The following is a 13,234-nucleotide window of genomic DNA, read 5'->3' as shown; positions in this document are numbered from 1 at the left end:
GCTTGTATTCCCCATGGCTCGTCGATCACTTGTATGAAGTTTCACATCGATCTGTTAAGCGGTTCTGGAGAAGATTATTAGTTTTTATTTTTAATCCAATATGGCCACCAGACCACGTGACCGATAACGTCATAAATTTAATTATTCACTCACATCAAGTTGTAGATCAGATATATGAAGTTTCAGATTTTTTTCGAAGGATTTCAATACAACCAATTAAGGCTGGAATACCACTTCACTGATTACGTTATCACCCTATGCACCCTATGGGAATTTGATGACACATGCCAAGTTTCAATTTGTTTCCTTTTCATCCAATATGGTTGCCAGACCATGTGACCTATGACATCAAAGTTAATAAATATATTCTCCATGCGGAGTTCCTCTTGTGTTTAAAGTTTCGCATCATTCAGAGAAGCAGTTGCAGAGAAAAAATATACATAGACATGGGGCACAGACAGACAGACAAACAGGGGCATTAAAAAAGTCTCGCAACCCCTTTGGTGTGGGACTAATAAATGGCAGCAGTGCTTGTCGTGATGGATTGGAAATTTGTTCACATCGCTTCAATCATCAAGTTGCTTCACTGGCTCCCAGTACACCAATGGATGGATTTTAAAGTAGTTATGATAACCCTTGAAGGCAAACACAAATTAGTTCTGGTCTGTATTTATGACTTGATCGCACCTTACACCCCTGCAAGAAACTTAATGACCAACAATTGGGAATCTCTTGGTCATTCCTAGGACAAGCCTGGTGTTTGCTTAGTTGTTAAGGTGGTTGGCTTGGGATCTTAGGGTCCTGAGTTTGAGCCCTATTACCCATTGAATTAACATCATGTGGGGTTGACTCAGCCTGTCATCTTTCTGAGGTCGGTAAAATGGTACCAGTGTACTCATATAGGGGCAAGGATCAGCAGCAGAGTCATGTCCCAACAAAATGATAGCGACCTGGCAGCCAAGCTGCCAAATGCAAGAATAATAATAATAATAATAATAATAATAATAATAATAATAATAATATTCCTCGGATTGGGATGACTACTTTTTGGAATCAATAATTTTTTCTGAAATTCTTCATTACCAAGAGTAATTTGAGTGAGAATCATGTTGGATTTCTTTTCTCACTAGAGAGTACAGAGAGCACCTTACCTCGTACAGTCTTGAGAAACAGACATGGGTGGGGTTTGTGAGTAGAAAATTTGATCGGTCGTGATGATGGACAAAATATTACGGCAAATATTGCAAGTACTGCTAAATGGAAGGGTTTTGAAAGTGCCAAAAACGGCGATTGGTGTTTTACAGTTCAAGTATATCACTTGAATTGTTCAAGTATATCACTCAATCTAATTATAATTAATATTTTAAAGGTCGAAGAAAAAAAAATCCAGAAATTTACCGCCATTGATGCAGCGTCTTGTACACCATTTGATTTAACACGTTACATTAGTTATCCGTGCCTGTTATTTGTGTCCTTTAAAACGTCCTTAAATCAGAAGGTTTCCTGTTTGGAATGATTTTCAATTTTGTTTGACTGCCAGACAGACTAAAAAAAATTATCTCGCCCCTAAAATCTAACATTCAAATGAAATGAAGTTGTTCTTCGATCATTAACTGATGTTTATAGACGGACAGACAGAAGTGAAGCAATTGCCCAACCCCATCTTTTGCTTCGCATGCATGGGGTAATAAGTTGATTTAAAAGATATTAAGTACTTCTATCAAATGAAATGATGCACATTGACAATGTGACACAAAAAAATATCAGTAGATAAATTACAAGAGTAGTTCTGAAAGGGATTTGAAGTAGACATTGTCATGAGGAGTGTGTGTATGTAGGTGAAACTGCAGACACCTTGATGGCCTTGCATTTCTGCAAGGAAAACGGAGCTCTTACAGCTGGTATCACAAATACAGTGGGAAGCTCCATCTCACGTGACACAGACTGTGGTATACACATCAATGCCGGCCCTGAGATCGGAGTGGCCAGTACCAAGGTATGATTATGTTGATCGCCACCAGTAAATCGGTCTTGTTCTTCAGTGATATTTTACAATATGGTGCAACAATGCGTGACTTCGCCGTTGTTGTTCTGTAGGCGTACACAAGCCAGGTGGTGGCTCTTGTAATGTTTGCACTCTTCATGAGTGAGGATCGGATCTCCATGAAGCAGCGACGACAGGCGATTTTTAAAGGACTGCAAGATCTGCCAGGTAAGTTTGTTCATTCGTATATGTAGATCAATGAATAAAAAGACAATCTTACCCTAATTAATTGCATTAGGAGACGTTGGAAGCAAGGATTTGTGGTTATCCACGGGTGATAAAATGATTTCGAAAATTTGGAAATTGTGTCGTCACGCTTGTAATGTACGGACGACTAAAGATATTTTTGGCACATAAATAATCCATTAGGTTTGTCCTCCACACAAATAACCTTTCTCAACTCGTACTTTATTCTGCCTTTCATGAAGATGATTGCAAGTCAAATTTTAACCACATCATCAACTGATGATGGACAAGAGAATAGGCTTAATGTTCTTTCAAACTATGGAGTGCTTGAGTTTCTGCAGTCTGCTTGCACTTGAAAAATCAGAAATTAAAACTAACTGCAAAGTAATGCATATTATTAACCAAGAACTGACAACCCTGTAGTTGGCAAGTTAACCACAGCTTTTTGATTCCTTCCACCTACTCCTCCCTTATCATGCCATCTTTCTCCCATAGATCAAATCAGGGAGGTTCTACAAATTGATGATGATGTTAAAGAATTGGCTGCAAATATGTACAAACAGCTGTCACTGCTCATCATGGGTCGTGGATACAACTATGCTACCTGTCTCGAAGGAGCCCTGGTACGTTGCAAATGCTTTTTTTTGATTGAAAGATACATGGAGGAAAGGGAAATTCTCCCAATGCAGACTGCAGCCTGTAAACAACTCGATGCTTGAGTACGCCACCACATGTTGTAGCAATACAATGACCAAGCATGAAATAAAGCAGTTACAAAACAATAAAGCAGAAAAAAAAGACGTTGCATTGCCCCAAATGCTTTGAAAGCTTTCATGTCAAAGACAATGGAGAGCAGTGGAGCAACTGAGACTGCATTTTGCAGTGGGCAGTTTTGGGGTTTTTCATATATTGTGACGAAACCAGACTGCGTGTGTACACACTGTGATTACACAAAGATGTGTCTGTCACCGCCATTGTCAGACAGATTTCCATAAGCACGTGTCACCTTCCACATACGCAAACACAATACCAGGAGCAACATCAGCAGCCATGGGGCTACAACTACAAAGGTAGAGGGTGGAGGTAGTGCGTGTTATGCTGTTCACCCTTTGGGCGACATAAAAAATTTGCAGCAATATATATATATATATATATATATATATATATAAATGTATGTATATATTGTTGTGGTTACCAGATTCGCAAACCACCATTCAGGTCCCTTAGGTGAGGTATCTCGGTAAGTGCATGTGTAGTTAGGCCCAAACCCGTTGTCTAGTGGGAATACATGTCATTTATACGTGCTGCGACTCTTCAGGATAGCCGTTTTTCTTTTACTATCTTTATTTTGGACCAATCGCCACCATCACAACCACAACATCAACCACCGACCACAACCACCGCTTCACCACAACCGCCACGACCTTTACCGTCACAACTCGCCACCATCGCATCACCGTCGTCTCGCGCCACTCATGGGCACCGATGCTGGACTCGTGTAGGGCGCACGTTGAACAGCGTGTACAAAATCACGGATTTTCTGCTTCAAAAACGGATCCAAAACGACACACGCCCACTTTTTGCCGTCCAATCGGTGAGCGAGGGGCGAATTGGCCCCGCCCCCAGGGCGATCGATATATGCAAATTTGTGGATCAAAAAGCCTTCACGCCCACTTTTTGTCGGGCCAATGGGGAGCGAGTTGAAAGGTCAAAGGCGAAGTTACGGGGGGATAAAAGGACGGTGTTCGTCAGTAAAAGGGTAGTAAAAAGTCGGAACGAGGAAGAAGGGAGTCGTAAAGGTCGGAACGAGGCGAAGGAGAGTCGGAACGGAGGGGACGAGCTGTGGAGAGGCGGCGAGTCGGACGAAGGGTGCTCGCGTCGTGCAAGGAGCTGCGCGCCCGAGGGAGGCCGGCAGCGCGACCTGGCCGAGGTGGAGACGCTCGTCGCACATAATAAAGATCCTCTATACCCCGAGCATCAGCAACCCCCCTCCTGTTTCCCCCCGCGCTGAGATAGTGCGACCAAGGGGGCCCCGTTCCCACCCCCTGCCAGGCACTGTCCACGAGGCCCGCGGGTTGCGGGGCCATCGCCGCTCCGCGTCTCATCACCAGACGGGTAGGCCCGACCAGGTCTCGGCCCCAGGCCTACCCCATCCTTGGGGGTATTTCTTTTCCTTGGTTTTGGGTATGTGTTGTCGGCGCCGTCTGTGAAGTAGAATTGTATAAGTGTTGCCGTGTGCTCGGTAGTCGGAATTAGCTCTGCACTGTGTTTTCACTTTTATGTTTGCTTTTTGTGTAAATGGAATTGTGTTTTCTTTTTTGTGTGCATTTGGTGGAATTGTATTTGTGTGCTTCCCGTGTGCCGAGAATAAATGTGCTTTATTGTTGAACTGTTCTCCCGCTTCGCTTCGTCTTTTTCCCCATTGAACCCCCATCTTGCTTCACGTAAAGGGTTGGTAGTGGGCTGAGTACGCCCGATAATTAATCGAACCGTCGAGGTCGACGATAACACCGCTCGGTTATTCTGATAGTACGGAACGGGTCGCTTAAGTGGCCCGTGTCCGAAGTCGACCTGCGGCGAGGTGCGATCGCCCGGTCTACCCTCCGCGTGGGTACTTAGGTAGTTCGAATTTGGCGAGCAACCCTATCCCACGCGGGGGCTGATTGGCTCGATCGCGGTGAGACCGAAAGGTCCACCCGTGACTGGTTCCCGGCGTTAGTCCGAGAGGGTCACGACTGGATTGTCCGTCCGGTGGGCGACGTGCCGCGATTCGAGTTACGTGGCCGTCGCACGCCGGCGGGCGCGAAAACCGCAACAATATTGCAGTTCTGCAAAACCACATGCTTCTAAGGCAATGGCACCCAACATACAGTGAGAGTGATCCCCAGGCAGTTATTTCGTTAGTCTTCCTGCAGCCAGATCTTCCCCTCATGTCAAGTGGGTTAATGGGACGAAGTGTGTTGCGTGGGTCTTGTAGCTTGATCGAATTATACCTTTTCCTTCCATTCCATCCTGATTTCCATCCAACCCTTTTCTTTTAACATGGTGCAAATCAAATCAAGCACAGCACCCAGGCGGCCGCCTGTGAAAGAATCACAAAACGAGGATGCTCCCCGGCACGCATGTGGTGTGCCCTTTCATTCAAATCTGCGCACCAATTTACAACAGCACCTCACCTTGCTCAACCTTTGCTCACCAAAAACTCACCACCTCGACCACCAACATCTCCCGCACATGGGAAAAATCATCCCGTGCCTCCTCGCACCTCCGCATCGATACAATTCGCCACCAAACAGAGGCGTGCTGCATGGCCCAGGCCACTCGGACCACGTGGCGTTGGGACAAGCCAAGCACGTTAACATCACCAACCGCATCTCCCCGGGGATGCCCCGAATGTGCACGTGGGACCGACACGACCCTCGTCCAGTCGCCAAACACGGCAGGACGGGCAGTGAGGGACGACGGTTGCGGGGGGGCAGCCTGGGAGTTCGGTACGAGGCTCCAGGCCGTGTCGCGCCGGATGTGCGCATGGGACCACTTCCGGCCCCAGGAGCCTTGCAGGACGGAGCTATGACTGCCGTGGCCCAATAAGGAAGCGCGATTCGCGTCACGTCGCATCGCTTCGGGTCATCACCCACACTTCGCCCGGGGCTTATAAAAGGCGGATAACAAAGCCGTCCGCTCTCTGCTATTTTTCGCCTGCCTGCTTCGCCTTGGTCTTGGTCTGTTTGCCTCGCCCTCTCCTTCGTCTCTCTGCTCCGCCCTCTCTTCACCGCTCCTCGTTGTCTGCCTGTCGCTGCATCTACACTCGGGGTTGGTGTGCGACAGACGTTCTTCCGGGACCAGTGCGGAGCAGCCGTTTCAATGAGCCCCAGCAAAGTGATTGAGCAGGAGATAACGCGCTGACTCTTAAGGTGGGATAGCTCAAGCAGAGCGTCTCCTAAAGCGTACTGGGTTGTGCAGTTTGATGACCGCACCAGGTATTGCAAGGCCATTAGTCCTCATCTGCTCTCTTCCCTTCTGGCTATCTAATGGCGCGCGTGTGTGTGTGTGTGTGTGTGTGTGTGTGTGTGTGTGTGTGTGTGTGTGTGTGTGTGTGTGTGTGTGTGTGTGTGTGTGTGTGTGTGTGTGTGTGTGTGTGTGTGTGTGTGTGTGTGTGTGTGTGTGTGTGATGGCGCCTGTCGTAGCATAAGTTAAGATTGTAGAAGATATAACGGGATAAGTCTGCTCTGTGTCTGCTTTTGTAAATTGCTTGCCTTTTGTCGCTCCCCACAAATTCCTTGCTATCCCTGCTGTACAAAATAATACTCCCCATTCACTGTGCCACATACTGTACCTTTCTTCGCTAATTGTAAATAAATGCTTTGTATGGAAATGTTCCCAACTCGTTTTCGTCTTTTCCTTCATTGATCCAGCATGGTCCGTAAACAGGCTTAGCCGGGACGTTATCCTCAACGATCTGTTTTCCTAGCCGGTATGTCCTTAAGCAGTTACGCTCAGCTGCATCTGATCTGGTAAGGTGATCCGGTTTGAACAAAGCGTACCAAGGGTGTGTCCCCCGGTAATTAAATCACGTGACCATTAGGTAACCGGTAATCATTAGACGGAGGGACCCTGAGCCACGTGGTTGAGTTATTCCGGAGAGTCTGGTGGGAACCCGGGTTAGTTCCCCCCCCCCCCCGTGGTCTTCTCGCCCCCAAACCTGGGTCCACAACACTTTTGTGTCAGGAGAGGTATGAAACCTGGACACTTTGGTGTCTGGAGCGGGATTCGAACCTGGGGTGTGCTTAACGCACCCCCGAAATTAAGAGCAGATTCAAATATTGTTGCAAACCCAACTGAGGGCAATCTCAGTTCTTTCCACAAAGCTCGGAACAAGTGTGTATCTACCCTCAGGAGAGCCAGAAAACAACATCTTTCTCATCTCAAGTCTGAACTCTCAAACCTCTCTCCCTCCTCAAAATCCTGGTGGTGTTTAATCAAATCTGTTTCTGGTGTATGTTCCCCCTCCATCCCCTCCCTTACCTCAAATGGCTGCACTGCTGATTCCACACGTGATAAGCTGAATGTCTAAACTCGGTGTTTGCAGCTAAATCTTGTGTCCTAAACCCATCACTATCTCTACCCACTTTACCCAGTCGCACCCAACTGTCCCTGGACTCTGTATCCTTTTCTCCTGACAAGGTGGAGAGCTTGCTTTCAAACCTCGAGTCAGATTCTGCAACCGGTCCAGACGGCATCAGCCCACGTGTCCTCAAAGCCTGCTCTTCTGCTCTTGCTCACCCTCTCTCTGTTCTATTCACCCTCTCATTTTCCCAAGGTCATCTGCCATCTGCTTGGAAATCTGCTAACATCACTGCCCTGCATAAAAAAAGGTGCAAAAACAGATCCCTGTAACTATAGACCAATCAGCCTTCTCCCAATCATCAGCAAGGTTATGGAATCCATCATCGCTTCAGACATGAAATCCTTCCTCTTCTCCAATGGCTTGATTTCCAATCATCAATTTGGTTTCAGACCAGGTCACTCTACCCTAGATATGCTGCTACTGCTCTCCCATCAATGGATGGAGGTCCTCAATGCCAGACAGGAAATCCGAGCCGTATCCCTGGACATATCACGTGCTTTTGACACAGTCTGGCACCCTGCCCTACTCACCAAACTCTCTTCCCATGGTATTCAAGGCCATCTCCACTCATGGCTCGCAGACTTCCTCTCCTGTCGCAGTCAACGCGTGGCCCTAAATGGAGTTCTTTCATCCCCTCTTCCTGTGAAGGCTGGAGTTCCTCAAGGTAGCGTTCTGGGCCCTGTTCTTTTTCTGGTTTTCATCAATGATCTCTCAGACTCTCTGGAAAATCCTCTATTTCTCTTTGCCGATGACTCCACCCTCTGCCGTACCATCTGTCATCCCTCAGACCGGCAAGCAGCAGCTTCTTCGCTCACTGCAGATCTGGATAAAATCACAAACTGGTCCAACACGTGGAACATGTCTTTCAATCCAGACAAATCTCACACTCTCACTATGTCTCTTCGAAAGGACCGTTTAGAAAACCCCCCCATCCACTTTCTCAACAATCCTCTGGAAGAAGTCTTTTCTTTCAAGCTTCTGGGTCTCACTATCTGCCATGACCTTTCCTGGGAAAGTCACATTTCCAACCTTGCCTCAAAAGCCAGTCGCCGACTGGGAATCCTCCGTCGTGCAAAGTCCTTCCTCGGTCCTCTTGAGCTCCTGACCACTTACAAAGCTTTTGTCCGTAGCCTGATGGAGTACTGCTCTCCCCTCTGGGCTGGTGCTCCTGCCTCCCACCTTTCTCGACTTCACGCTGTCGAAACCAGGGCTTTTAAGATCATTGGCATCTCCCGCAATGAAGCTGAGTCTTTGGGCCTCTCACTCAATCACCGCAGGTTGGTCGGTGGTCTTTCTGTCTTCTACCGACTCCTCTCCAGCCTTGCCCCCCCCTGCTCTCTCTGCGATTTGTCCCAACCACATTTCCACAGGGCGCTCAAGGTCCGCCAACAACCCCCTTCTGGTAAAACTACCAAAATCACGAATCACTGCTCATCTTCACTCTTTCATTCCTCGTTTTCGCCGCCTTTGGAATAAACTTCCTCACTCTATTCTTTCCCATTCTTCCCTCCAGGCTTTCAAAACAGCTGTTCACCACCACCTCTTATCTTCCCCCATCCAAATCCTCGATCTTTTCTACCCCCGATAATCCACCCAAGCCCACTTCCTTCAATTCTCCTGCTTTCCTTCCTGAAAGTCCCTGTAATGTCCATCTTCTCCTCGCCATGTTCCCCGTCCCATCCCCATCCCTCTCCCTTCCACAGTTCACCTGTGTCTGTTCCCCAATGATTTGTCCCTTCCACTCCCGCCCCTCTTGTCTCATGCCTCCTTGCTGTGAGTTGTGTGTTGGCTCTCATACGAGCCTCGACCAAGGTATACAAAAAAAAAAAAAAAAAAAAATAAAATATAAATATAAATTTTATTTAATTATTTGTACAGACCATGGCAGACCAAAACGAGCTGCTTCAGGTAGGTTTTGAAACAACAATGTTGGAGGAATCCATGGCTCAGGACAATAGCTTTGAGGGAGATCGTTCCCTGCAGCCACACCCAGAGGTAACGTTGGGGACAACTGCGACAACAACAATACTTCTGAGACCCCCACCATCAAATTTCCTTCACAGAGGACTTGGCAATCCCTATGGGATCCACACCCAATCAGAGCAGATTGGCTTCGCCACAGCCATTTGACATGAATCAGATGTTGCAAATGAAACAAATGATGGATGAAATGGAAGGGAATACACAAGCAGGACAAAACCAACTGAAGGATGATATAAACGGGAATATGCAAGTGATGGGCAATAGCATCAAGGAGGAAATGAAGGCGGAACTGGAAAAGGTAAAGGCAGGGCAGCAAAGCTTGGACATCGAACTGGCAGAAGTAAAGGGCGAGATGCAAAACATGGACCGGAATTTCGCAAATGAAATCAGGACAGTACATGAGGAGATGAACAGGTTAGGGAGAATGTGGAAGGTTTTTGGACCACGATGAAGACTGGTGAGGAAGAAGTGATGAATATAAACAATGGCGGTTAAGAGAGAAGTATATAAACTCAGATAGATAGAGACGAAAAAACAGGAAATGGGCTGGTGATTAAAGAAACACGAGGACGAGACCAAAATGTTTCAACAAAACAAAGGGGGAATTATCAGAGACACAAAGAGACATGTAACGGGTGAAGAACGGATTGCATACGGTAAAAGAGGAGCAAACAGAAATAGAAGAAGAGGTGAAGGTCATTAAGATTGAGCTTGTTGAATGTCTTGAGACCCGATGTAAGGGTCAGGATAACCTACTTCAGGAAAACAGGGAGAGGATACACTCCCTCGAAGCAGACCATGACCAGGTGAGTCCAGTAAGTCTGCGTGAGGTGGAGCAGGAACATGATGTGATAGGGTACATGGTGAGTTTTTTTTTTTTGGGGGGGGGGGGAATCCCCGGGATCTCTTGGGCTAACACAAGCCTCCAGTATGATTTGTGTCAAAATGTATGCAGGGCATGAGGAACATGGCATGGATGAATGTGCAAGCCAGTGTGGGGCACACATCAACCCAGACGGGGGTAGTGGTTAGTGTGACGGATGGGAGTGATGAGCCTCCCGAGCGTGATAGTTATACTTTGATACCGCGCCAGCTTCATGGGACTCTGCGTGCGTGGTCCGTGCTTGGCAAACCGCCCAAGCGTGGACCATTGAATGAAGTGCTCATGGCTTCGGAGGAGTCTGCATCGAGACGCTCCATGCCGGATAAGTTACCGGAGCATGGACTGCTAAAAGGGGAGCGAACAAAGGGATTATGTCAATTTGGAAAAAAAAAATTCCCATGGGAGCCCATGTCCGAGGCCTGACGTGCTCGAGGGACGCCCGGCATGAGTGGAAACGGCTGCGTGACCACCGGAGTGGGCATGGAGTAGCTCATGGGGTGGCCCATATGTGAGTGATATCGGTGGGGATCCTGCAGCACAAACGGTGGGTATGCGGGACGCATTGGCGTTTCCTGTGGGAGATAACCCAAAAGCCGGTGCAAGCAATTAGCAGGCGACGGGCACGCTGCCGACCACCCCCGTGGAGGCGGAAGGCTCACTGAGACTGCTCATGGGTGAGCATCCTCGCCAGACATGGAATGTGTGGTCAAGGGCGTAGCTTAACGAAATCGAGTTAAATGGAACTTGCATTTGAGTAAGGGATGATGGGGAGCATGAGTTAGTTAGGGGAACATAGTTAGTAGAGCGTCTGTATGAGTGGCAAAATGATGAAGGAATGCGGGTCAGCAGGCCCGATGTAAATGGAGTGAATGTGGAATGCATGGTGCGAACGAATGATTGGGGGAGGAGTGAATCCTACCCAAGGGAACCCATGGTTGGAGTAATATTGTTGCGAATCTGGAAGCCATTATCGCACTCATCATTCAGGTCCTTTAGCTCAGTTATCTCGGTTAGTGCATGTTCTATAGATAGCTCGCCTTCCATTGTTTAATGGGTAAATCTATGTAAATGCGCTGTGATTCATTTTAATAGTTAGGGTTCGATCAGAACGACCCTCCTCCACAACTAAGAAGAAGAAGAACCCTCCCGTCCCGTGATTCAATGGCGTAAACAGGAATGACGGTTGGCGCGGATCCGGAAGAAAGCAACGTAAACAGCCCCCACCCGCGATTGCAGGGGGGCGGCGCACAAGGGCGAATGAGTCACGCCGGAAGCGAGGCGGGGCTGAGAGGGATAAGAGGGGGACCCTCTGCTTGGCTCGGGTTGGTTCTGGTTAGTCTTGGGTTAGTCTTCGGTGAGCCTTCGGGGTTCATCGGGTTGTTGTTCTGGTGCTGGTTCAGCTCGGCTGGAGTAGTTGGTTCTTCTGGTGGCTGTTGTTCTGCTCCATGGCCTCATCTTGGCTCGGCTGGCTCTTCTTGGTGTGTGGAGCTCTTCGCGTTCTCTGCTTGGTTCCCGGTTTGGTGCGACTTCTTGGCCTCATCTTAGTTGGTGGTTCTTCGGGGAAGCGACGCATCGGGTTGGGAAGGATCGGCGCCTCATCTCACCAGCACGTGGTCCGGAGCGCGAGGGGATCCGCTGGAGCTCGGAAAGGATCGCGGCTCGCGGTGATTGGATCCAGCTCGCCCACGCTGGTGCCCGGTCCGAACAGCTTGAAGACCACACGAGGTGGAAAGGTCCGAGGCAGACCCTGGGCTTCAGCTCATCTGTCCCTCCGAGCTGAAGTCTGCATTAAAGGCATCAGTCACCATTTATTGGGTGTGTGTGTGTGTGTGTGTGTGTGTGTGTGTGTGTGTGTGTGTGTGTGTGTGTGTGTGTGTGTGTGTGTGTGTGTGCGCGCGTATATGTGTCTGTGGGCCTGTCTAAGAAGTAGAAAACTGTTAAGTGCTTTGTTCGCTGTATATGCTTGCATTTATTGTATTCGGTATAGTTCTGCTCTTTTGTGTTCCCAAGTTCTCCATTATTACTGTATAAATAAACCACAATTGTTAAACGTATCAGCTCATTTTATGTTTCTTCCATTGGCTCGACATGACGCGTGTTTGAGGATTAGTGTTGGTAACTTGTTCATTTGGTCCGGCCCGACTTTGGTAATTCTGCTCGGTTACGCCAGATCCGAGTCGGCGATAGCGATTCGATTCAGACAAAGTCGGCCGAGGGTGAACTTCCCCAGTAGTCAGACCACATGGGTACTTAGATGAATTGAAATTGGCAATCGACCGTACCCCACGTGGTCTATCCATTGGCGAACTTCGGTCCGATAAAGGACCCGTGAGTTCTGGAGTTATCCGGGGTGACTACCTTTACATTCCGGGCGATCGGTCGAGCCGGCTCACGGCTCCATCTCGCGGTCACGGCCCCGTAACAATATTAGTTTGCGGGATAGTCAAAATCACAAAGGGATGTCGTTTTGTGGTTGGTGTTGAATGAAGGCACGAAACGTTTTGCAGGGTGCAGGAGACTATTAACTGGATGGGAGCGTGGCTTGTGGAAGATGAATATCGAGTGGAGGGCACCCCAGGCGCTGGAGTAGTCGGCCAGAGTAGGCCGTGGGTCCAAGGGACCGAGGAGTTAGAGTAGGTAATGGACACGGGTACCCAGGGAAATGGGACCCGGAGCACCAAAATGCCATGTGGGCATTGAGGAGGAAATGCCAGTGAGAGCATTCCCCACGTTAGTGAGGAGTCTGTAGGCTCGGAGACAGCCTCAGCGACCCAGGTGTGCTGAAGAATGAGTTTGGCAGGAAGGCAGACCTGTAAGTGGAGTCGCGCTGCTCTGCCACAAAATTGTGTAAGAGCACGGAGAAAAATTTGCGGGCCAGGCCCAAACTCATAATAAACACCAACACAGGCGACGGGAATCATGGTTGCTAGAACCGATACTTTAAGGAGACAGGCATGTTGAAAAGCCCTGGGGATGGTTTAAACATCAATAATTTATAGGACAGATTAGA

The 13,234-nt window shown here is 48.3% G+C and overlaps 1 protein-coding gene across 1 annotated transcript in view; it reads left to right on the top strand.

The window, feature by feature from the left end:
* LOC147018720 (glutamine--fructose-6-phosphate aminotransferase [isomerizing] 2-like) overlaps window positions 1-13,234 on the top strand; it is a 70,219-nt gene that overhangs the window by 46,324 nt on the left and 10,661 nt on the right. The window contains exons 14-16 of the mRNA XM_085898722.1: window positions 1,839-1,996; window positions 2,098-2,212; window positions 2,726-2,853. Coding sequence (XP_085754848.1) covers window positions 1,839-1,996; window positions 2,098-2,212; window positions 2,726-2,853 — 401 coding nt within the window. The remainder of the gene's footprint in view (window positions 1-1,838; window positions 1,997-2,097; window positions 2,213-2,725; window positions 2,854-13,234) is intronic.

Source organism: Eptatretus burgeri, chromosome 10 (genome assembly GCF_056783735.1).
Source record: "Eptatretus burgeri isolate ZD-2024b chromosome 10, Ebu_testis_v1, whole genome shotgun sequence".
Classification (NCBI taxonomy): Eukaryota; Metazoa; Chordata; class Myxini; order Myxiniformes; family Myxinidae; genus Eptatretus; species Eptatretus burgeri.
This window is presented reverse-complemented; position numbering and strand designations above follow the sequence as displayed.